The sequence below is a fragment of the Triplophysa dalaica genome, chromosome 6 (assembly GCF_015846415.1).
Source record: "Triplophysa dalaica isolate WHDGS20190420 chromosome 6, ASM1584641v1, whole genome shotgun sequence".
In the NCBI taxonomy this organism is placed as follows: Eukaryota; Metazoa; Chordata; class Actinopteri; order Cypriniformes; family Nemacheilidae; genus Triplophysa; species Triplophysa dalaica.
In genome coordinates, this window is record NC_079547.1 from 11,758,461 (window position 1) to 11,785,273 (window position 26,813).

At 36.8% G+C, this 26,813-nt stretch overlaps 1 protein-coding gene and 1 long non-coding RNA gene across 4 annotated transcripts in view; both read left to right on the forward strand.

Annotated features, from left to right (window-relative positions):
- hdlbpa (high density lipoprotein binding protein a) overlaps positions 1-7,505 on the forward strand; it is a 55,726-nt gene extending 48,221 nt beyond the window's left edge. For both annotated transcript variants that reach the window (XM_056751189.1, XM_056751190.1), the window contains exons 24-28: positions 4,735-4,878; positions 4,968-5,147; positions 5,838-5,954; positions 6,030-6,170; positions 6,343-7,505. In XM_056751189.1, the coding sequence (XP_056607167.1) occupies positions 4,735-4,878; positions 4,968-5,147; positions 5,838-5,954; positions 6,030-6,170; positions 6,343-6,435 (675 nt within the window). In that variant the 3' untranslated portion in view covers positions 6,436-7,505. The remainder of the gene's footprint in view (positions 1-4,734; positions 4,879-4,967; positions 5,148-5,837; positions 5,955-6,029; positions 6,171-6,342) is intronic.
- Positions 7,506-12,086: 4,581 nt separating this feature from the next.
- On the forward strand, positions 12,087-14,660 carry LOC130425123 (uncharacterized). Of its 2 annotated transcripts, XR_008907033.1 has the most exons (3): positions 12,087-12,352; positions 13,048-13,182; positions 14,248-14,660. It is a non-coding gene; the product is annotated as an uncharacterized LOC130425123 (long non-coding RNA). The 2 variants fall into 2 exon arrangements; XR_008907034.1 differs by lacking the exon at positions 12,087-12,352 and having other exon boundaries at positions 12,932-13,182.
- The last annotated feature ends 12,153 nt before the right edge of the window (positions 14,661-26,813 follow it).

Consider the following 26,813-nt stretch of genomic DNA (forward strand, 5'->3'; position numbering starts at 1 on the left):
TTCTACTGACGCTGCTATCTGAGCAGCATCATAGCAGCTACAACCACACTCTGTAAGTTCTGTGTTTGGGTCAGTACACACAGTCCCGCCCATCCCCTGCGAATGGTTTCCAAACAACTTTTCTGCATTTGCCGGTTTCAGCAGTTTAGTCAACAAATTCCCATGTATTGCGCTACCATGGGAAAGCTTATACAGCGACATTATTTACGACACTAGTAACATACAATTGCGCATACCAGCCAAACGAGGAGCCTTGAGAAAAAAGTTAATTAACATTATTGGTGCATTATTGTTTCACATTTATAAGGTTGGTTATTTAATATACAATTGGACTGTCTTAATCCACATAAAATGTAATATCTCAAAAAAACCTCAGTAATTTAAAAAAGTAAAAATGTCTCCGTGTCCTGCTGCTGTCACCAGGCAACAGGAGCAGCAGGTGACGCAAATTTTAGATAAACAAAATAAGAACATTTTAGGCTTTTTAAATTATACAGTCATACACATATCACAAAGTAAAACAAAACGGTAAACATTTTGAACGCATAACAGCGCGTTTTAAGCCAATGCGGGCAGAACCTTTAATGTAATATTAGTTACATTAAAGTGTACAATTGTTTTTTATTTTAAGCTCTTTACACAGATTTCCATCAGTGATTATTTTACACAAAAATGTGCATCTGTGAAAACCATCACATTGATCAATCATCTCAACCATCACAACCATCACAACTCTTAACTGGACGAATTCTACTGACGCTGCTATCTGAGCAGCATCATAGCAGCTACAACCACACTCTGTAAGTTCTGTGTTTGGGTCAGTACACACAGTCCCGCCCATCCCCTGCGAATGGTTTCCATAACAGCGCGTTTTAAGCCAATGCGGGCAGAACCTTTAATGTAATATTAGTTACATTAAAGTGTACAATTGTTTTTTATTTTAAGCTCTTTACACAGATTTCCATCAGTGATTATTTTACACAAAAATGTGCATCTGTGAAAACCATCACATTGATCACGCAGGAGTGGGCAGTTTGCACCAACTATTACAGTATGCCCATAGCGGCGCATAGCCTCCTCGTTAGCGTGTCCATCTTCTAAACCGATGAGGACCCATTGGTAGTCCAAGGCTTACTCAGAGAAGTCGTAAGTACTGTGAGAAGCAGCTAAATCAGATATAATCAATACAAAGCGTCAAAAGGGACACTATCATTGTTTTTATAATTATAAATGAACGTGGACAGGAGAAAGTAAACTGCATTAGGCGGAAATGTAACCAAAATGATTATTAATGACCTAGAACAGAGGCCCTGTGAAAATGTCAACGAAAAAACATCATATTTGCTAAAATATTTTGCTGTTCCATTGTTATTAAATAAAAGTTTGATGAATTAGTGTATTGACCTGCATTTAGATGACATGCATTGAAATGTTTTAATTCTCTCCGTGTCAGTAGGCTACAAGCTTTCAAAAGCAGATTCCACTTCTCAGTTGACGGGGATGGGAACTGGGAGAGGTGTGAATGTCTCGCTTTCTGAAAGAGCAGAGTTTAGAATTAATGTTTCCCCTGCAGTGTGACAAATAAACGTAAGACGTAACACTGATAAGAAACATAACTCCAAACATAAACGAAACATCTTTGCCAAAATATGCTTTTTATAATTGTAATGCTCCTCAATTACGTATTAAAATAATTGAATATTTTATTACGTTTTACATATTAAAACCCTGTATTGACCTCTAGTTTAAATGACAAACATTTAAATGTTTTCATATCTTGATCAATACAGCACTTCATAAAGTAAAAATCCCTGTTTACATTTCATAAATATGAATATAAGACACCTTGAGTTTTCTTTGAAGTGTTATAGGGTGACGTCTTCCTGCAGTAGGAGGTGGGGGTTGATGGAGGTTGTGTGAGGAGTAACAAAGAGATGAATATTAAAAGGCATTTAAAGTGCAACATGTGCATATGTTTATTATTGCATAACTTAATCTAGGGTTAACATCGAAGAAACCTAGTGGTGTTTGCAGGCAGTGGTAGTTATTCCATATTACCATATGCTGATAATCCAACAACATTATAGAGCACATTTGGTAATAAAACTTAATCATGTTAGAGTTTGTTTTGCCATTATTTAATGAATGACACTCAACGCAATGCACACGAGCAACACGGGGAAAGTTTTGCACAGGCTCTCTGATCTCACTCGCTGTATTTCTCAATTTGCAGAAAAGACTGAGCGAATACAAACATTAAAGCTCTGCATACAACCACGCATTAAATGAAAACACTCCTTACATATTGAAAAGATTAATTTCGAATAAAGCATTGATTAAATGCATAGAGCAAATTTAAAATGTAAACCCTTGTTAAATGAAATTATGTATTTATGACTAGTATTAAAAATAATTATTAGTGACTGTAGATTTAAGTTCTTGTAACTTTGATACAGAAGAGAGTGCTTGGTTGAGTACCTACTGTATGTCTTAAGGAATTGCATATGGAGTAGTAATATCCGCTGCTTTGTTCTTACCAAATAGGAATGTATTAAAATAAAATGTGTTACTGATGTCTTACATGTTCAGTGGAAAAGCCATCAGTGCATTAGTCTTTAAGGGGACATTTCATGAAAATCAGGGCTTGACATTAACGCTTATCCGCTTGTCCAGTCGGGCAAGTCAAATTCTCTCTCACTTGTCCGGGACAAGTGAATGTTGTATGGGCAAGTTACTTGTAAAGAAACAGCGCAACATATGTAGAATAATAAGAGTATATCCATTAAACAGATGCGTGTTTGTCGTAGTTGTGCTTGTTTGTGTGTGACCATAATCAATGTTCATGCGGACGAAGAATCCGGTTATTTAAATGTCGTCTGAGTGAATTATGTGCACAGTTTAACATACAACACGAGTGAAAGTCAAGGATTTATCTGCGTCTGCACTGTATGAGGATATGAACACATGAACTTCATCTCCAGAGTTAATCTGAGACTTTATTTTACGATCGTTTTATTGTTTATTTGCTACCAGCGTCTTCCAGAAGACCCATTAAAATAAATCCTGTTAATTTGAACACTCAGACAAAAATACTATAGTATTTGCATTATCAATTTACATCAAGGCCACTTAAATTTTCAAAACACTGTATTCTATAGTGCAGTTCCAAAACAATATATTAAGAATTTTACTGCAGTTTACTTTAGTAAATATAAATATACCACTATTGTTTAGTAAAAAAGGAAAAACACTTAATATTTAGTTCTAATAGTATGTAGTAGTAATAAGTTCAAACAAATTTAGGGAATCTAAAAATATGACCCTAATTTATCCATCTGTATGTAACATTAATGTCTTTTGTCATTTATCTGCCTATTCATAATGAACATCACTTGCACATTTCTGCCTGTGCTACCAAACTTTAAACCTCTCTAGCACCATTGCTTTGTACAAAAAAGTTAACTTACAGACTTAACACTAATAATAATTACTACTTGCCTTTGTTTTATAGCAGTCACAGACAGTAGGCCTATAACCAAAGTCAGGCAGCCAAAGCAGACACTGGTCAAGGTTGCTTCTAAGCATTTTAACTAATCCAAATGAAATTTATATTTATTTCTGATTTAAATTATGATGTGCAAAGACAAAAAAAATGTATTTATCATAATTAATTTTTGTACACGGACAATTGAATGAAAAATTTACTTGGCCGAAGGACAACCACATGACAATGCTTAATGTCAAGCCCTGCTTTAATTGTTAAATTGCCATTAAGCAAAGGCTGCGATTATTTTTAATGTGCAGTTTGTGAAGCACAGCTCTGTGATAAGTAGGAAATGCTGCTCAATCTAAAAGCTGCGAGAGTCTCTTATAATGTGCGTTTGAATTGAAAAAGCAACACCCGTCAAGCATTTTATTTTAAATATACTTTGTTCTTCAAGCCTCCTCGGGTACTTTCATGATGATCGAAAGGCATTTCCTGGAACAACGTGTTATGGTATTTCTGCAGGGCATATTTGGAGTCTGCGTAAGAGCACCCTCTGGCTTTCAGATGCAACAGCATCTAACTGATTTCACTGACAAGCTGTGCATAATAAATTGCAGACAACCACCAAATGATGTGCAGTTTATTTTCGATTTATTGTGTATCACTAGTTAACTTCTAATGCAGCCATCTAGATGTCAATTTATAGGACCAATGTGTAGTTTTTTTGGAGGATCTATTGACAGAAATGCGATCTTATATAAATAACTGTGTTAAGAGGTATAAAAAGACCCTACAAAATGAAGCCTGGTACTAATCGTTCTTCTGTTTTCGATTTTCTGAGTTTCTGCATTCGAGCACCCTTTGTCTTTCGGATGTGGTGGTATTAACGTAATTCATTGAGAAACAGAGCATAAGAATTGCACGGTATATTGCCCAGCCCTAGTCTAAATCCTCTCTCAGCCTCCGTAGTGCTTTGAAAGGGTGGAGTGAGCAGTTGGTTGCAATTCGCAACCTCGCTGTTAGATGGCGCTAAAAACACACCTAAGTGACTCTTGTAAGAACAGACAATGCACCACCAGCAGCAGCATCCACACACATGATACAGTAGCTGGGTCCTCTGCTTTCAAACAAAGGCCATAGAAGTCAACGGAGCAAAGACATAAAAAATATCAGTGTTCAGAACTTTCTTTTAACCTGTAAAAGTTGTGGATTGCATCTTTTTAACGGTTTGCATTTATGATCAACAGGCTCTCAGGAGCTTCAAGCTGACCATCACTGTGGATCCAAAGTATCATCCCAAAATTATTGGACGTAAGGGTGCCATAATTACCCAAATCCGCAATGAGCATGAGGTCAACATTCAGTTTCCAGAAAAAAATGATGAAAACCAGGTAATGAACTGAAGCCTAAAAGCAACAAATGAAAAGGCCAAAAATCATACTTTTATTGCGATTAACTTATTTTTAAATGTCTTCAATAGGATCAGATTACTATATCTGGTTATGAGCAAAACGCAATTGCAGCACGTGATGCTATTCAGGCTATAGTGAATGAACTGGATGAAATGATCTCTGAGGACATCACCCTGGACAGCAGGGTCCATGCTCGCATAATAGGGGCACGTGGCAAGGGCATTCGAAAGATAATGGATGAATTTAAGGTGAGTAGGTAAAGGTGTGCCGGGAACTCTTTAGTACTTTAGGGACCAATTCTCATCATTAACAAAAAGCACATATTCTGCATGAGCATATTCTACATCCATAATCCTGGTCATTACCCAAACCTTACAACTATCATACTAACTATTAATAAGCACCAAATTATGAGTTGGAGACAAAATTCGTAGTCAATGGTTTGTTAATAGCAGGAATTTGACCTTAAAATAGTGTGAACGTTGTTCGTATATATAGTTGGTTCATCTGACAATGCTGTTATAACATATGCAGTTTTTTTGTTACTTTGAAATTATTATATCTTTTAATATGACATAATTGTGGTAAAATGGTGGGACTAGCAAAGTTAATTTAACTTTTTTAGGGCAGGGAGCCATTTACATTTTTTGGCTAAAGGTTGCAGGATTTTCATCTACATGCTTTGCTTGACTCTACGTAATCTAAATGCTGCATCAACCAATCAGCATGTTCAGTGTCAGTCCCAACCCCGAATGTTCCTGAAAAGTATGAGGGAACATTCTGGGGGGAAATTTTTACCCAGAATTTTTTTATCCTGTTCCTGCGGTGGAAACGCGCAGAGTACTGCCATGAAGCCCTGAGTTACAGGGGAAGTTCCTGTGGTTGAAACGTGTCATAAATGAGGGACAGGAAGAATCCAATCTTTTTCTGTTTTCCAGGTTGATGTTCGGTTCCCTCAGAATGGAGCTTCAGATCCCAATTTAGTGACTGTGACGGGTCGTCCAGAGAGGGTGGATGAAGCCATTGATCACCTTCTTAACCTGGAGGAGGAATATGTGAGATTTTGCTGCCATTTAGCGCAAGATAGAGATTTTTATTTTATTTTATTTTTGTAAAATCTTTGTTTTCAGATTTCCGATGTGGTTGAAAATGAAGCCAAAATGGCTTATATGAAGCCTTCTGGTAGTTCTGCTTCCAGTGTGGAAGAACCTCGTGGCCCATCCAAAGGCTTTGTTGTGAGGGAGGCTCCTTGGACCACTGGTAATGAAAAGGTAAACAATTTCTTGCCTTATTCTTATAGCTAGTTTGAGAGAGAGTTCTATATTTTAGAAGTAAAAAATCCAATAGAGCTTGCTTTTTGCCTGTTAAAAAGATGCAAAGGGTTTAATTCCAAATATAACTCTGGATTGTTGAATTTTACCTATTTTTACTTTTTGACTGCAGGCTCCAGATATGAGCAGCTCTGAGGAATTTCCCAGTTTTGGAACACCTGTGGCTGCTGCAAAATCATCTCCATGGGGACCCAAACGTTTCTGAAATGTCTGTCAATGGTTGTTACAACTTCCTGGACCCCTTAATATTGTCTCTCATTTGAACCATTTGGATGTGAATTCTGACCCCTGATGTATCATGTTTCCTTCCTTTAAAGTTGTTCTACAAATTGGAAAGGATTTGGAGATGGTTTTTGTAACCCATGTGAACACAAACATGTGGTAAACACCTAACTGTTTATAGTGGTGGCCTCTTTCTGGTCTGCTGCAGTTTTGCTGAATTTGTAGGAAATTATTCAACCTTTTGAATTTTAAGAGAATGACAAATTGGAAGGAAAACTAAATTACTCTACAATGCTTCTGGTCTGTAACAATCCAGGTTTAAGTGATAATGTTTGTGTAATGAAGTACAAAAACATGGTTTCATTACAAATGTCAATTCTTGGGTTTATCAAGCTGCTCTTTTTCATAGTTGCCTTTGCTATGGGTTGGGGAAAATATACTGTATACCTCTAAAATATGATGCTTCTGAATTCTAGTTAAATTCATTCATAGTAAAGTGGTAACCAGCTGTACTTTGCCTCATTCCCTAAGGTAGCCATTTTGTTGCAGCCATTTCAGTGGTCTCCCCCACTTTTCCTCTAAAGTTTACTCTTTGGATCTGGGCAGGGAATGTTATTCCATTCAGCCTATTAGACCTTCAGACTTTCAGAGGGACTCTGAAGTATTTTCAACCTGCCATCCGCTTGGAAATTCAAAAGTTTCCAAAGTCTCTAACATTTACACAAAACAGCTTATTTTCTTTTTAATATTCAAACCATGTTTATTAAAAATGAAAATACAACATTTTGAAAGAAAAGCAGACGACATTAAGATGGAAAATGCAGACAATTTTGTGCCAACAAATGAAGTAATCTCATGTATTGCTTATCCTTGCTAATGGATCAGTGTCCAGCCCCTTTTGTCTTCCAATTGCTATGCAGGTTGGCCTGAAACCATAGCAACAACACTCTTAATTAGCCTTATAAGAGTTATGCAAAAATTACAAAGTAAACAATTATGGTTAACACTGGAAAAATAAACTATCCAAAAAGCTTAATAAAAATTGAAAATTTATCTTGGGTTGTAGTGAGACTAGTTTCTTACACAAAACAATGACCTATACGAACGTTAAGAATAAGCAAATATCCATGTGGTGGTTGGAAGAAGTTGCATCCGTAGTGTGTTCCCACGATTTTGAGAGCTATGAGCGGTTTTAAATTCCTAAAGAAATGATGCTTGTTCAGATTATTACAACTAGCCTGCCAATGGATGGCAAGATATGCCAGTTGCAGGTGGGGGGGGGGGTAAAGAGAGGGCCGTCATCTTGATACGCACCCTGATCTTGCGGTCGCGTGGTTTATGGAGCTCTTAAACGCATTCAAACAGGCTGACAGTTTGGAACTATTAAGTGAGACGGACAGTGTAAGCCACTGTATTTGCAGCTAATTTTACTAAATGCCAACATTATATTATATTTTGTCTGACTGTTAGAACACTGGCGGATCTAGGATTTACAATATACAGAGAGGGGCCAAGTACCCTGATGGCTTACAATCTTCTGGCTTGCATCTATTTGACGTTTGCGTTTACATCTGCAAGACATCCACAATACATAGTTTGCTCTGCAGTCAGACGTCATATAGACATCTAGAATATTTAAATTTCAAATTGCTGCAGGAGCAACCAGATTTCTTATCAAAACACCAGACGAGTTAGAGAATGATGCGGGTTATTGATGATTAACATAGATTTAGTGTGGGTTGCACCAACAAGGATTAGAATTAAATAAACCTTGACTTAATTTAAACCTATTGCACCAAATTGTAAACTAGAGGTCTGCGCGGGTCTGTTTTTTCGACCATCACGAGCCTGTTAAATTGTATTCCACTCCAACTGAAAATTCACCTGTTCACCGGCTATCTGATTTGAATGATATTCGTCCCGACCCGACGGATCCCGCTAAATTTAGATCACGTTTCCAGATCTCGCATTTAAATTTATCCACAACCAATATAAAACACGCTATACAAAAACGTATCAGTTATTTTTTATCGTCTTGTCGCTATACAATATTGCTCTTACATTTTAATGTGAATGCAGTAAACAAAATATCACAGAGAAAAAAATTAAGTAGCCTACGTCTTTCACTCAAACAATAAGCAAATTAGGTTTATATTCAAGTTATCAATTGATCCAGGTTTTAATTTTACTGTAAATCTAGATTAACTTTAGAGTTTAAAATATTGTAGCAACAGGATTAAAGTGAATCCCTAACTAAGAGATACATCAAACTTGCTACTGAGGAGATTTAAATAATATAAAACAAATCTATAATAAAATTTGCGGAAGAATTATCAGAAACATATATGTGTCATTTTGTAGCACGGCATGGCACGGTTCTCCCTGCCGTGAAGCGTCAAGCTCAAGATGCCCTGCTTTTTTATCCAATAGGCTACATACAAGCATAACGTCTAAGATTAAGCGGTAAAATACGACATCCTGAGAAGAGTCAAGTTGTTGTGACGACACCGGTATCTATTCTGGGCACCCTGTCTAAAGTGTTACGTTCTGTTCTACGGGAATCCCGAACAGGTGCACCTCACCCATCGTTCCCCCCGAACACTACCGAGGATGACCTCCGGAAACCCAATCGCCTACGGTTTACCTGCTGGCTGTCACTAAATCATTGGTGTTTTGAGTCAGATCCGTGTGCGTGCCTTGTTGGTTTTGACTAAATCCTTCTTGTTTCAAGTCATATGAAACCTTTACCCTACCTCTAACCATCAATAACTATTTATGATTGTTAAACTTGCCAAAAATACGATTGTGTGATGACGTCAGACTCGAAACACCAAGGATTTAGTGAGAGCTTTACATTCTTGTGATTCCCGTACTGCGCTCTTTTCACATATGTCTGTTCCAGACGCGAGCTGCAGGATAATGATGCGGCTCACCTTTCATATCCGTCCGTACGCTGTCATATCCCTCAGGCTTCTGAAATGTGTTTATGGATGATGAGCCTGATCAACGAATTATCCAGAGAGAGGTTTTTAATTTCAAGAACGTTAGACAAATAGAAGTTAAGTGACAGCAACCATCATATGCTTTTTTTACTTTAAAGTGTTAAATAGGTATTTACCGGTAAGGGGACAGCGAAAGCATAAGCATAAGCTCTATTAAGCAGATGTATGGAGAAATTCATAGAGGTTACTTTAGTTTACCTATGAACTCCACCAGAGATGACAGAAAAAGATACTGAAAGCAGCTTCCCAGCAAGCACTAGCCGTCATTTCGCCGTCTAGCCCACATAGCAGACAGACTCGGCCCGAATGTGGCCTCAGAATGGCACTGCTGGCGCACTGCTGGCACTGGCATGCAACAAGTCAGCCGAGTGTGGGCCATGTGCGGCAGTGATGGTACTGGATCCATGACGGCAAACAATAATTGGGCCGATTGTGGATGGAGGTGTTGGACCAATTGTTGATATTAGGTCTGTGGCCCAGATCAGTCTAGCGATTGTAGGCCACATTTGACATTGTGTAATTCACAATTATTGCACGGTTACATTTAAACATGTTTTACCTTGTACATTTTGGCAACAGGTTACAGGCAGATTTGGTTAACTCCGCTCAGCCTGTTCTACTAAAATGTTGAAATATCAAGTAAAGCAGCACTCTGTCTATTAAAAGTACTTCAGGCTGATTCTTTTTTAAAGTAACCTGGCCTTAAAAAACACTTGCACATATTTTTGTCTATTTAATGCTTTGTCATACAACTAATTATTTTCGTAGGGTACATAGATTGTGGTTTTAATAGAAAAGGCTATTGGTTCATGATGGTATTTTAATGGAAACCTTAAGAATTTTTTTAGGTTCTATTGTTTTTCAGCAGGGAACAAGCTTGCAGTATAGCAGTGTGCTGAGCTATATTTAAGGTATCAGTTACAGAATAGGTTAATAAGGTATCAGTGAAGTGAAATATCATAATCAAAATAATTTCAAAATGAGTTAACGATTTAAATAAAGAGAAAAGTTTTTATTATGTTTTCACATTTTATTGTACTTTTTAGTTTTATGGCCTAAATCAAAATAAACCAACACTTGAAAATAAATCTAATTTTGGAGCAAATATATAAATAGCAAATATATAAGTATATTTGTGAAATACACATAACAATGAATAATACGCCCACAAAAATATGTTTAATAGCAAAAAAAATTTTTTACTTTGTATAACAAACATTGAGCCAATAAAAAAATATGCTAACACAATGTAAACACAAACTGCAAGACTTTGAAAAGGTAAAAGTGATGTTGTGAAAGACAAATAGAAAACAGCAGCTCATGACAAAACATTCAATTTATTGATAGACATGTGTGACTTTAAATTCAAACTCCACAAACTGTCACAGGTTCACGGTTTAGCTTAATGAAATGGTAGTAGTCAGTCTTTCAGGGAACATCAAAGAAGTCAGTGTAATGAACTGTAGGCCAACATCTGAGCTCTTGATATCTTCAGCTGGGTCTCACAGAAAAAAAAAGACCTGCAAGAAAAATCAAACAATTCATACCCATTACAAATCCATTCACTCACAAACTCATGTGGCAATAATATTCAATTTATTGTACAACAACACAACAATTCTCTTTGTAAAATATTCCACCTGAATAAAATATCCAATCAGTGTGTATGGAACAAAACTGAACAACTAGTTGTTTATGACATCACGGTACACACATTGGGACATCTGTTAACATAAGCTTCTAATAATTTGAATTCCAATAGTTCCTGTAGTCACATATTGTTTTTCAGCAGCCATGTTAACAGATTAGAACATTTATACACAGCACATGTGCTAAAAAAAACTTTTGAAACACACAACCGTGTCAGAGGGTTGTTGGCCAAACAACATTAGCATTTGAAGGATTTTTAATATCTTCCTCACCTACAGTGGTACAGGAAAAGCACGGCATGCAAAGCAAGTGCACCAGAACACTCTGATAAAGGGGATGTTCAGACACAACCTGAAACCATTAAAGATTAGATAAGAACAATAATGTTTTTTACATTCAATCACAGTCAGAAATTATAAGAATTCAACAACACTCAAAAGACATATGTTAAGCACAACAGTGACTGCCTCCGTTTATAGCAGTCTGTACATTTAATTACAGTGAATATAAAGTTCAACTAATGAACGCTTAAATAACTTTCAGATCTAGATATAACATACTGTTTACATCATTTGTCTCTGTTCTAATTATTTTTTGTTCTTATTTCATTACTTACTTTTTGCTGCTTTTTAACAAATAAACGTTTTATTTACATATATGAGCTCATGTGTTGTTGTAAGTTTTAGTAAGATTTAGTAATTGTTTGCTATTCGCTGTAATAAACCATCGCATCTACCTCGAGCATTGAAATAGCCAAACGCCTACCTTAAATTATGCTTTACACTTTATCGATGCTGCATGTGGCCTTTCAACATTTTCCACATCAGACAGACCGTGTGCTATCACGACAATAAATTACAAGATTATAATGCAAGAACGTTTCAAAACCCAGAACAGTATAAGAACAACAAGTTGGTTCTTATTTTATATTTTAGTATAAGGAACTGTTTAAACTCAAAACACATTGCTTACCTCAGACGAATCGGTGGCGGTTGGCAATTAAATCAAATGTGCAGTCTATGCGCGTGCGCAGAACTCCGACTCCTCCCACCAAGTTTTCAACCAGTTTGCATCTGGATCAGTTCATCCATTGGCTGGTTAATTGTTTTGGCGCGATTTACATGATCACGACAGCTTCTCGCGTCATCTGATTGGTTGATTTGAGTCAGGTTCACGGGATACTTTGGATTCGAAAACTATATTCCCGCCCAGGATTCTTCTCGTCTCTTCTTCAACGGCTGTTTTTAGGTAAGTGTGGTCGGTGCTGTTGTTGTTAATTGGAACAATTTTCTTAAATGAGTAATTTTATCAGACTCCTCCGTGTATTTTCAGAGCCAGAGTGTGTTATTTAGTGGGGTTTGAAGCAAAATAATTTGAGTAACGTAGGTTGACTGAGGATTTCTTAGAGGGTTTTGCATCTGATATTTTAATATGCAACAGGATCAATGTTTTTCTATTATTTATGCTTACAAATATTAAGATAATCAGCCTGCATAGGGGCATTTGGAACAACTAAATGTATTGATTTAAAACGTTTAACCTTTGTTTTACTATATAGTTTAAAAATGTATTACTTGTTTGTCAGGATTTATACAATATAATCATGATACATATTCATTTAAAAATGTATTCACATCAAATAACACATACAATAATTTCAAAATGTATCTGATTATAAATGTATAAATCTCTTAATTTGTAACTGCTCAAGTGTCTGCATGTTATATACAAGTGAATGGCACTCATTAATGTCCTTTATTGTTTTAGACATCACTAATTAGGGATACTTAAACACATTATATTCTGGAATGGCTAAACTGTTAATGAAAATCTACTTCTTAGATAATATGAGCTTTAAAATTTGTTTCCATCTTTATGATATACATCTTTGACATGGGATTATTCACTTAATATTTGACCTAATTTTTGAATTAATTTGGCAGAAGTCCTCCAATCCACCATCAGCGAGACCGAACTCCTCCAGTCCAGCTACAGATAAGCTGCTGACCCATTTCAGAGGAGGAACATTGGCCATGACCCAAAAGGACCACTAAATCCTCAACTTTTTCTTGACACTTGTAAGTGTATATTTATATCTCTAAAAAATATATTTAATAAATATGAGATTGTGTGCTTGGTTTTATATGGATTTTAATAAGTTTTCAATAAAAAACTTATTTGCAGCTCTTCTGCTTAATATCATCAATAATCAAGAGCACTGTGCTCTGTACTAATTGTGTATAAATTGCATTAATCCTTTTAAATTGTTTTTCTAAAACATGTGACCCTGCCTTTGAAAACCCAGCTGAAGTTGTTTTGGACCTAAAATCATAACATAATGTACATAACATTATGTGAAAATATAATGTTGATGCATTAAATATTGACTGACTATGGCCATGTCAAAGATCTAAATCATATTGAAATGAATGACTGAAATCACACTTTGATACTCATTCTCTCAGAATTAGATTTCACAGACAGGGTCACAAATTGTAATGGACATTTAAAATGAAAGTTCTGTCTGATTTACTCACCCTCTAGTTGTTTCAAACATGTATAAATGTCTTTATTCGGTTGAACACAAAGAGAGATATTTTGGAATAATGTTAACAACTAACAGTTCTGAAGCACCGTAGTAGGAAAAACATTTCATTTTTTGGTTCTGTTGAACACAAAAGAAGATATTTTGAGTAATGTAGGAAAACAAACAGTTCTGGGGAACTTTTGATTACATTTTACATTTTTCCTACTATGTCAGTCAATGGTGCTTCAGAACAGCTGGTTGCTAACATTATTCCAAAATATCTCTCTTTCTGTTCAACAGAACAAAGAAATGTATACATGCTTGGAACAACTACAGGCGGATTAATCCCTCTAATTATTTCTTAAGATTAAATAATGCTGTTTATAGGTTATGTTCATTTTAATTTTTATCTAAAAAAGTACATTAGGGATTGTTTAAAGTATTTAAATAATATGAATAAAAAATTGTTACACCTTTTATTGCATTTGCTTAATGTGCATTATCCGTTATTTTATTTACACCATAGTTTCCACACTTAAACATTTTTTAAACGATGAACTGAATTTTTTTTTTTAAATTACCAAAACTATATTTAATAATTATGTATGTCTTTCAGCTGCGGTGAGAAAAATTCCCTAACAAAAAAAACGGTCATATCCAGAGATGGCTTCAGCTTGCTCCGGATTGGGATGGAGGAAGAAGAGAACGGCTGAAGAGAAAGGAGATGATAAATAGCTGTGCCTCTCATTTAGAGCCTCAATAGCTTATGCGTGCGAACACATACGAAATACATTCATTTCCTTTTCATGTGCACACACGCAGTTATGTGTTATGTTGTTTATAAAGTTTAATTTTGTCTTTCTTTGGTTTATAACGTTTTCATTTAGTCCGTATTCGGTTTCATTTTTTCAAGTGTTAAGGTACTGTTCATTTAAAGTCTAAAGGTTTCCGTTTTACATAAAAATATGTTCAACACAATGTGTTCACTTTATTTTTATTTGTAAATAAAAAAAGGTTATTGAAAAACAATTCAGGTATTGGAAGTTATTTTTTCACATGATTTTGGCAATCATAGGCTGTACTATGGCTAAATTTGGGGGTCTCTTTTTAAAAGCCAGCATTGATCTGGTTTACTTCTGGCTACGATACGGCACCCAGTATTAAAACCTACTCTGGGCCAGTTCAGGGCCAGTTATGGCTTATTAATTGGCGGAGGCTCGGACCAGTTGCGGCCCCATATCTGGTCATGGTCTGTAATTTGGATCTGGGCCACCCTAGGGCCGTCATTCAATGTTGTATGTGGGCCGAGGGAAAAGTATTGGTGTGGGCCGGAGCTGGGCCAACACAAAATTGTTATGTGGGAGGTTATACCCGATATAGCCCGCAGCCCACAGGCCAAAATAACTTTGAATTTGGATACATGTCATTTTGACCAAAATAACTTATAAGATAACTTACCAGATGTATGAAATTCCATGCAATCAAAGTCAACAGTGATTGCAAGCTTTAGTTTAATTTCTTTCACGTTCTAGGCTGTCCGTAGTCACGATTTAGCGCCTAGTCAGACCGACTAATTTAGCCCATTTTGAGTAAAAAAATCATGTGTTGGGTATGTGCGCAGCATGGAGCATTGTCATAGGTTAATGGAGGAACACTGTTGTATACAGTGTTGGGTGTAACTAGTTACTAAGTAATTAGTAACTGTAATTTAATTAAAGTTACTTTTGATGTAATTAAACTAAATACTTTGTGAGATACATCCGTGTGCAATAGTGTAATTGACATCAAAATTCTAAGTCTTACTTTAAAATCTGTGCTTTAATGTATAATTCTCACATTTGGTCAGTTAATAATATTATTTATTTGAATGAATTAAATAAGCCGTTTCATGTCTATCCTTTAATCACTTAACTAATCAAGGTTGATGTAGGATATAGAACAGGGCTCCTCAAATCTTACCCTGGAGGGCCGGAGCACTGCAGAGTTTTGCTCCAGCCCTGATCAAACACACCTGAGCAAGCTAATCAAGCTGTTCAGTATCGCTAGAAAATCACAGGTGTGCAAGTTTGATCAGGGTTGGATCTAAACTCTGCAGTGCTCCGGCCCTCCAGGGTAAGATTTGAATAGCCCTGATATAGAAAGTAATTTGTAATGAGTAACTAAATACTTTTTGGACAGAGTAATTTGGACAGTAATCTAATTACACTATTGAATATGTAATGAGTAACTAGTAATTAATTACTTTTTCAGAGTAACTTATCCAACACTGGTCGTATACTAAAATAAATAAAACCTCAAAAACTAAACAATTTGATTTATCTCGAACAATTTATCAAACAATAAAGTAATGTTTCTATAATTTGGTAATTTGCGCGCGCGCACACTCTCACTCATTTGACTCTCCCTCTCACGCGCATTTGCTCCTCGTGCACACTCGTTCTTTCTCGTGCACACTCGCTCCCTCTCGCGCGTATTCGCCCCCGTTCGCGCGAATTCACTCCCTCTCGCACGCCTTCACTTCCCCTCGCGCGCGTTGTCTCCCTCTCTTGGCATTCGCTTTACTTTTGTCAACTTCCGCGCCTCATATGAAACGGCGCCCAGTGACGGATGTAGCAATATTGTTGTCCGGGTGGAAATCGGGAGAGATTCGGGAGAAAGTTCGGCCCGGGAGATTTTCGGGAGGGGCTTTGAAATTCGGGAGTCTCCCGGAAAAATCGGGAGGGTTGGCATGTATGGGTAAACGGTCCACAACACAATAACAAGTAGCTCAGTTTCGTTCCACTTACATTGCATTTGCCAGCAGGTAAAATGGTTTGAAAATCCGTACTGAAAATCAGACCGAAAGCCTCGTACCGAACAGTTCAACACATGAATCGTTACACCCCTAATATATGTGTAATTGTGTGTGTGTGTGGGTATATATATATATATATATATAATTAGTGCATCACCATTATGCAGGCAAAAATGTTAAATTATTAATACAAATCTATTAATAATATTGATATAAATTATATAGTATCAATCTATATTCCATTGGAAATCATATACATGTATCTTAACTCTATATTGGCCAGCTAGTGTGCATCCAAGAAAAAGTGAATGACTGTCACAATTACTGTAATTAGTTAAAAGATGATTGTAAACAAAGCTTTTCTTGTGCAATTTTTTTTCTTTTTCTCGTTTGGCAGACGCAGTGATGACCAATTTTCCATCGGGAACAGAATTAGAAAAAAAAAAAGCCATTTCTGGCCATTTTAAACAGGCACCAGGGAGAGCAGGGGGTGGTTGGTATGGGAATAAAGGCAACAATTGATTTGTTTAATAAAATTAAATATTGTATTTGATCATTTTTATGTTTGTATAAGTTGTTAATATTATTTTTCTAAATAAATCCTTTATATTTAATTTGTTTGGATGATTGTCATTTATGAGAACCTGTTATATTTGAGTGAAAAGAATCCTTTAGCCTCATTTTGTTGTCTATCACACGTATATGTAGTCCTTCACTAGCTGTGTAATTGATGATTGGTCTATTCTTGGGCTGTGGTTAGACGTCTATTAGATTTTCACTGACAGCCCAAATTCAGCCTCGTTTTAGCCTAGACCTGTATTGACTGTCTATTAGACGTATATATGTAGTCGTTTAATAGCGGTCTAACTGATGACTAGTCTATTCTTGGGCTATGGTTAGACGTCTATTAGATGTAAATATGTAGCCGTCCAATAGCTGTGTAATTGTCTATTCTTGGGCTAAGGTTAGACGTCTATTAGCATATACTAGTTTCTCTAAATCTTGGTTTGAGACAAAACATCTCATCCATGTTTCTGACATGGTAGTATGCTGATGTGCTTATTGCTTTGACATTACTGCTGAATCTAAGGTCAGACTCTAAAATTACACCAATATTTTTTCCCTTACTTTGTATCTTTAGACCTCTTAAATAAAGGTATGTGTTTAACTATTAAAATTAGTTTCATCCTTGTAACTAAAAACCAAGACTTCATTTTTTGTTTTTATTTAACTGATGAAATTAACAGCTGGATTTGACAAAACTTCCTTCAATGCACTGGCAAAGAGTGTCAATAAGCCTGTAGTCATTGGGCGAGAGGGCTATGTAGAGTGTCATCTGCATAGCTGTGGCAGGAATTCGGTACTTTTTCATTATTTGGCCAAGTGGGAGCATATACAAATTGAAGAGGAGCGGAGCAAGAATTGAGCCCTGTGGAAAACCACAAGTCCTGGGTGTCCAGTCAGATTTATGGTTGCTTATGTTCACATAGTAACCTCTCCCTTTAAGGAATGACCCTAACCATTTAAGTACCAACCCAGAAAGCGCTACCCACTATTCCAGCTTATGTAGTAGTATGGTGTGATCTAACCTTGTAGATTTTGCCTGAATCAGAATTCAATCGAATATCATTTATTGTCTTTGAGAACTGTCTCTGTGCTGTGATGCTGACGGACTGATAATTGTCCAAGTAGCCATTTGAGTTCAAGAATTTTGTCAGCTGATTGAAGACAACCTTTTCAATGATCTTGCCTAAATAAAAAAGATTTGATATTGGTTTGTAGTCAGACAGCTAGAACTGCTGGTGTGTTTCTCCAGGGTGCTTTACGCCTGCCAGTTATCGCCTTGACCTTTGCTGGAGCAATGGCGTCGATAGCATTTTTAACTTTTGTATTAAAGCTTTTGAGTCTGCAGATATATTTGGTGACAAAAACATAGCATTCATAAATAGCTCTAATTTATGAATCTGTTTTTTACAGAGACGGGTCTATCTTCAGTGGCAGGACTGATTGATATATCAAAGAAAATACAGAAATGATCATACAGCGCCACATCTCTAATAATAGTGGATGAAATGTTTAGACCTTTGATAATGAGCAGATCCAGAGTGTGTCCACGATTATGTGTGGGACCGTGGACATGCTGGATCAGATCAAAAGTGTTTAAAACATTTAAGATTTATTTTGCAGTGTTGTTTTCAATCTAGTCTACATGAATATTAAAATCTCAAGCAATAACAAAGCAGTCAAATTCTGAATTAATTTTTTACCCCAGTCATTCTCAGAGTTACGTGTAATAGGCAGTAGATTAGGTAGGTTAACATTAAAGATACTGGAGCGAGAAAACCCTTCAAGGCACTCACTAGGAACAAACAGCAACCAAACATTTATTCCAGCTTACCCTCCAGTAACACACGATATCAGGTTACCTTCATCTGACCAAACGGCAATGCGTGCTTTAAACCGGCTGCATTCAGATACGCTCCAGCACTCGAGCAAACCAAAAACCATTCCGCGTTAAACATTCAAACCTGCGCATGACCGGAAGTGACCCAAAACGCCATATAGAGTTGAAAGAAAAAGTATGTGAACCCTTTGGGCTTACTTGGATTTCTTCATAAATTGGTCATAAAATGTGTTCTGATCTTCATCTAAGTCACAACAATAGAGAAACACTGTCTGCTTAAACTAATACCGCACAAACATTATACGTTTTCATGTTTTTATTGAACACAACATGTAAACATTCATAGTGCAGGGTGGAAAAAGTATGTGAAACCCTAGGCTTCTCCAAGAGCTAATTGGAGCCAGGAGTCAGCCAACCTGGGGTCCAATCAATGTGATGAGATTGGATGTGTTGATTAAAGCTGGCCTGTCCAATAAAAAACACACACCAGTTTTGAGTTTGCTGTTCTGAAGAAGCGTTGTCTGATGTGAACCATGCCTCGCACAAAAGAGCTCTCAGAAGACCTGCGATCAAGAATTGTTGACTTACATAAAGCTGGAAAGGGCTACAAAAGTATATCTAAAAGCCTTGATGTCCATGTGTCCACGGTAAGACAGATTGTCTACAAATGGAGAAAGTTCAGCACTGTTGCTACACTCCCTAGGCGTGGTCGTCCTGTAAAGATGACTGCAAGAGCACAGCGCAGAATGCTCAATGAGGTGAAGAAGAATCCTAGAGTGTCAGCTAAACACTTGCAGAAATCTCTGGCACATGCTAACCTTTTTTGTTGACAAATCTACAATAAGGAAAACATTAAACAAGAATAGACTTCAATGAGAGGACACCACGGAGGGAGCCACTGCTGTCCAAAAAAAAACATTGCAGCACGTTTGAAGTTTGCAAAAGAGCACCTGGATGTTCCACAGCACTACAGGCAAAACATTATGTGGACAGATGAAATCAAAATTGAGTTGTTTGGAAAGAACACACAACGCTATGTGTGGAGAACAAAAGACACAGCACACCAACATCAAAACCTCATCCCAACTGTGAAATATGGTGGAGGGGGCATCATGGTTTGGGGCTGCTTTGCTGCCTCAGGCCCTGGACGGATTACTGTCATCGATGGAAAAATGAATTCCAAAGTTTATCAAGACATTTTGCAGGAAAACTTAAGACCATCTGTCCGCCAACTGTGGCATGACCTCAAGAGAGCGATTCACACCAGACATCCCAAGAATATTGCTGAACTGAAATACTTTTGTAAAGAGGAATGGTCCAAAATGTCTCCTGACCGCTGTGCAGGTCTGATCTGCAACTATAGGAAACGTTTGGTTGAGGTTATTGCTGCCAAAGGAGGTTCAACCAGTTATTAAACCCAAAGGTTCACATACTTTTTCCACCCTGCACTATGAATGTTTACATGTTGTGTTCAATAAAAACATGAAAACGTATAATGTTTGTGCGGTATTAGTTTAAGCAGACTGTGTTTCTCTATTGTTGTGACTTAGATGAAGATCAGAACACATTTTATGACCAATTTATAAAGAAATCCAAGTAAGCCCAAAGGGTTCACATACTTTTTCTTTCAACTGTATATTATAGGCATTCTACCTCAGCAATCAAGTCCCCAAGCGATTGGCTCAGAGTTCCGGCTCATCCAGGATCCACACCTCCACCACTCAGCCCTCCCCACAGCCATGAACTTGGAGAGAGACTATGGAAGGCATAAAAGGCCAAAACTCTCTCGATCTTATAGACTTTTCTGCTCCAGAACTACTGTGTCCCTTGGTCAAGGAGATCCCAAGAGTCAACCCTGATTTCAGCCTGGTGGATAGGCTGCTGCTGGACTGCACGCAGCCACCTGAACCAGCTCTTCCTCGAGTCGGTTCCATCCGGTCTTCCAGACGCCGTCCAGCCGTTCCCGGCCGTCCAGTGGCCTCCCAGCCTGGTCCCGTCCGACCATCCAGCCGGTCCCGTCCAGCCTCCCAGACGCTGTCCAGCCGGTCCCGTCCGGTCTTCCATTTTGTAGGGGGGACCCATACGGGTGCAATGGCCAGTCCGGTTGTCAAGCTCCCCGAGCATCCGGCGCCTTCCAGACCTCCAGAGCGCCCAGCGATACTCACCTGCACATTCTGGAGATTCCATGTCTGCCACCCAAGATCTCACATATCTTCAAGGACAGTATTGACGCTTATACTCCTCACTCTGTGTTTGATGCCTTAATGTGTCAATAAACATCCTGTTTGTTGAAAGTAACATTTTTGTCTTAGTGGTATCATAACAGTACATCACATTCAGATTTTATCAGATAAAATACACATTTAACTAAATGGTGTCTGACAAATGTAAACTATTATGCTAGATTTTTTTAATTATTCAATTGGGGTAACAATTTGTGCCACATATTAACCGTGACATATTTTGCCAAAAAAAGATAATCACTAATTAAACGCATTGGATATTAGTTTTTCTGTATATCAATTTTTAATGAAATATTTCACACTCCTAACACAAATTTATTTTTTATATTGTATTTTCATTGCTATTAAAAAAACATTTCCGCTATTAATATGGTGGTTTAGCCTATCCCTCATTCAGTACATTTCTCCAAACCATTACAAATTGTAATTTGTTTAAAGTCTTTTGATGTTAAGTGCAATTTTCAATAAAGAGTTTATAAAAAAATTTTTCTTCCCTTATCATTCACAGTATAAATTATGACTCAAATTAAATCATAGTCAATTATTATTATCATTTAGATTATTGAAGGGATTAGATTATATAGATAGATTTATTAGTCTATATTGATCCATACTAATACAAAATTACTCAATTTAAAGTTGACTAATATTAGCAGCTTTCAAAAAAAAAACGACACAACCCGTCTTTCACAATACTACTGACCTCAGATCGAAACACTGCAAGTTAAGTAGGTCTAATGCCATACAGAAATGAATCGCAAAGAGGAGTATGGAGGAAACTGAAGGTTTGCAGTGACAGAAAGACTCAGACTTTAGACATGTAACCAAAATCGTTTATGTTCATGTAACAGCTCCTTTATTATTTTGGATTGGCAAAAACGTAAATACATCTAATGCATAGCGTAAACTACATTTAAAAACATAAAAATAGACCCCCGTGAACTGTTAAATGAAAAACACAATTTAGCCTTCAAAATAGGCCGTCAGTTGTACCGCCTGGCCGTCAAGTGTTCATCACATGCGTGATACCAATAGTGTAGGGAAACCGTGATGTTTTCAACTACGTAATTAGCCGCCAGATTACGACTACCCTCATAGATTTTGATGGGGATTCGCTAATCCTAGCCCCTCCCCACACCTAACCCTACATCCTAACCCCTCAGGAGAGTCATGTGTAAAGTAATAAAGCATTTAATGGTTTAAAAACTAATTCTTCAATAAAAATAGGCATTAATCCATTTATTTTTAATTTCATTCTTAATTCAAATATTAATAGGCGAATTGACAAAGTAATTTATTATATATTGTTCTAATGGGCAATAAAAAGCGTGATTGTAAAAATAATTAATAAATGAGATATATATACATCAATAAATACTTCAATTTAAAAAAGGACTTTTAAAAATCAACATAAAACACGAAATAAATACACCATTTTAAAGCGCATTAATGAATTCCTTTATAAATAGTGGAATTTCAAAATCTATTTCAAAATGCGATTTAAAAAGAGGAATAAATAATTGGATTTACAAATTAAACTAGAAATAAAAGTTTTAATCTGTCATTTAAAAGACTATTTCTTTTAGCATTTGCATTTCCATTTCCCCTCTGCATTTCCTTATCCGATTTGCTATTCGATTTGCCAAGTCATTTAGCTTTTCCTTTTAGCCTCTCTATTTACCATTTCCGTGACACTCTGGGACCTTGCATGCTAAAACGTGGTAAAACGATGCAAATTAGCTACGGAGAGAGAGAGACATGTTACAAGCTCTCTGATTGGCTAGTTCATTTTACGTCATGTTCAGTGGTGTGTCAGATGAGCAATGGAGAAAGAGAGGATAGTCTGTTGTTCACTACTCTTGTAACCAGCGCGTTATCACCGCCTGCTTATTCTCTAACACAAATCATAGAAAATGAAACTTATTGTTAAAACAGGTTAGAACATTCATACTGCCCGTGAAAGCAGCAGTGCTGCGGTCATTTTGGGCCGAGTCTATTTATGATGCGATGCTTACGCGGAGTTAACGTGACATAAGTTACGGTGCTTATGGCCAAAATGCTTATAGATTCACGCGAAATGTAGCAGTTTTACCATTAAAGCATGTAACTGATGTCGGCTGTGTTTTTATCCGCCAATATCTACTTTTTATGAAACCGTAAACACACACAATGGTGTGTATTATATGCATATAGTAGATGCAGTGCCGGTGTTACAAATTGTCTGTTACCCGTGATATTTTGTGACTGCAGTAGGCGCTGTTGTCACTGTCGACAATTCTCTACTCAAAGAGCGTAAATTCGGGCGAGGATGCGCTTTGTGCTGGTGCGCAGCTTTTAATCTTGTGCAATAACGCGCTTTGTTCTCGTGCACGTTACTGTGAGCGGGCTTTTCGGAAAGTCTCTTAAGAGTGCTGACGTGACGTGGGTGGCTGAACACGCAAATTGAACTGTACAAAGCAGGATCATTTAATTCCTCTACTGATTGCGTTTGCCATTATTGTGATTGCCATGGTAATTGTTTTATAGCCAACATGTAGGTGTGTGTGTGTGTGTGTGAGTGCATATTCACTTTTACCCAAATAATAGAACAGCAATCACGACAATTCTAAACGTTGTCCATTTAAGAAACATGAACATAAATGAGCTTTGTGTTATACATACATACATGCATTATAGGCTATAAATTTTACATAAGAACATAAGATTATAAAATGATATGGTTATAATGTACAGAGTAACCTTGTAGTCAGCAGGTCACCATATTTCACGATGCACGGTAACACGCTAAAAAAATCTGTTAACTTCCCCTGTTTTACACAGAATAGCCTTATTGTTCTCCATATTCACTCTTTTGACATATAATGCCTTCTGTGTCTTATCCTGAAGAGCATTTAGCTGTGATGAGAACAGCGAAAGTGGTACAGCAGGTCACCATATCTCACGATGCACAGTATGAATGTTCTAACCTGTTCTAACAATAAGTTTCATTTTCTATGATTTGTGTTAGAGAATAAGCAGGCGGTGATAACGCGCTGGTTACACGAGTAGTGAACAACAGACTATCCTCTCTTCTCCATTGCTCATCTGACACACCTCTGAACATGACATAAAATGAACTAGCCAATCAGAGAGCTTGTAACATGTCTCTCTCCGTAGCTAATTTGCATTGTTTTACCACGTTTTAGCATGCAAGGCCCCAGAGTGTCACGGAAATGGTAAATAGAGAGGCTAAAAGGAAAAGCTAAATGACTTGGCAAATCGAATAGCAAATCGGATAAGGAAATGGAAATGCAAATGCTAAAAGAAATAGTCTATTAAATGACAGATTAAAACTTTTATTTCTAGTTTAATTTGTAAATCCAATTATTTATTCCTCTTTTTAAATCACATTTTGAAATAGATTTTGAAATTCCACTATTTATAAAGGAATTCATTAATGCGCTTTAAAATGGTGTATTTATTTCGTGTTTTATGTTGATTTTTAAAAGTCCCTTTTTAAATTGAAGTATTTATTGATGGATTAATATTTCATTTATTAATTATTTTAACAATCACGCTTTTTATTGCCCATTAAAACAATATATAATAAATTACTTTGTCAATTCGCCTATTAATATTTGAATTAAAAAATGAAATAAAAAATAAATGGATTAATGCCTATTTTTATTGAAGAATTAGTTATTAAACAATTAAATGCTTTATTACTTTACACATGACTCTCCTGGTCCTCCATAGGGGACTGGCTGGTTTTGTTAATCACTGTCTAAATCAGTCAGTTAAGAGTTGTATTAATGTACAATTAATTTGCACAGGTTTTATCAGCTGGCAATTTTAAATGCACATTTCAACATAACCCACCCTGCTAAAAATAATATTACATAAATTCTAGTGGTTTCCATTTAAATACCATGATGAATTCTGTATATTTTTGTATTGTATGTCTTTTCTATTGATTCCCATCTGCATGTCTTGTTTTTTTTGGCAGGGTTCTATTATTTTTTTCAGCAGGGCAACTACATAATGTAAAGAATATCTTGTGAAAGTATAAACTTTAGATGTTGATTTAGTTTGACTAAGGCCATGTCAAAGACTTACAGTAAATCATATTGAAATAAATGGTTAAAATCAAACTCTGATGCTTGTCACCAATAAATACATTTTTCACACACTAGGTCACACTTATTAGTGTAAGTTGCGTCTATTATTGACATTGATAGTTAACTATAATTAACAATGAACATTTGTGCAGTTTTATCAAGCACCTGTTGCACCTATAGATTGCTGGCAGTGTCTCGCGCCTGAGTTTTCACAAGTCTTGTAAGGAGTTCTCATCTCTCATCATCTACAACAATTATGCACTTTGTAGTATAAGTTATCTCTCCCTTTCTCCCTCATGTATTGATTCAACACACAAACTGACGTTTGTGAAGTTGGCTAGTTAGATACAATGTAATATGCCAATAGTCACAATATGACTTACAGTTATGTTAATGATAACAGATATGCTCGTTTTATTAAAGACTAAGCAGTGGTTTTAAAAGTGGGGTGAGTTAATTCGCAATTGTGAACCCGGAACACTATCGCGAGGAATGGGGACCCCGCGTATAGCATCGCATGAGCCTCGTCATGCTCATTATCTGTAACACCTGCTGCAGCTGCACGAAGCGACAGTAGCTTCGGGGGCAGGCTTACGGTAACACTGATAGTGTAAATGCTGCATTTCATGATCTCCTTTGGTTATATCTCCCGGTTGCACCTAAAATCAGTGCGTCAAACTTTTCTGACACAAAACTGTTGTTAAGTATCCTTGCACTTTTTTTAGTGGGTATAAGGAAATTCTTGATCTTTTCTGTTGGGTATACCTGCGTATCACGTCGTAGACTACACCACTGGGAAATACCTATGCATATTAAACAGAGCTCTTAGAATCAGAAATATCAGGCATCACAGGAAACACAATAGATAGTGTGAATGAACATTTTATTGTCAAGTATGTTTACATGCACGCAAGCATGCACACACAAGGGATTTTGATTACAGCTTCCAGATTACAGTACAGATACAATAAAACAGATAAAACGAATTAAAACAAACTCATAATAATAAAGAGAACAATTAATAAATTGCAGTGAATATGTCTTCAGGATGGGTGAACCTGTCCAGATTTTTTTGTCATGATGGTTGGAAATGTTATGAATTTCCAGGGGAGAACCCAAGTGCAGGCAGACACGGTGGTTAAGGGGGTTTAAACAGTTATTTATTGAAAAAAAACTCACTCAAAAGGACAAAACAAAACCCACGAGGGAGGAAAAAACAAGACAAGACGACTATCAACGAAACTAAAGACTCGGACTAACTTACTGGAAAGTAAACACTTTGAATAACACAAAAACTAAACTTACTAGACACGAGTTGACAAGAACAAGGAACATAGGTTTCAGGGATACGGGGAACATGAACGGGACACAGCTAGATGGATATGTGCACAGCAACAAGTACAAGGTACAAGGTACAAGGTACACCATACTATGTCACGCAACATCAAACAATCCAAGAGCACAAGACAATAGACAAGAGGATGCTTTAAAGGGAAACAAACACAGGATAATTGACAGGGAACAGGTGTGGGTAATGAAACGCTAATGGGAAGGTAACAAGGAAAAGAGATGGCGGGAAACACAGACAAGACATGAGAAAGCGCATGTCAGCCATGTCTTTCTCACACAAAACCCAAGGGCTAT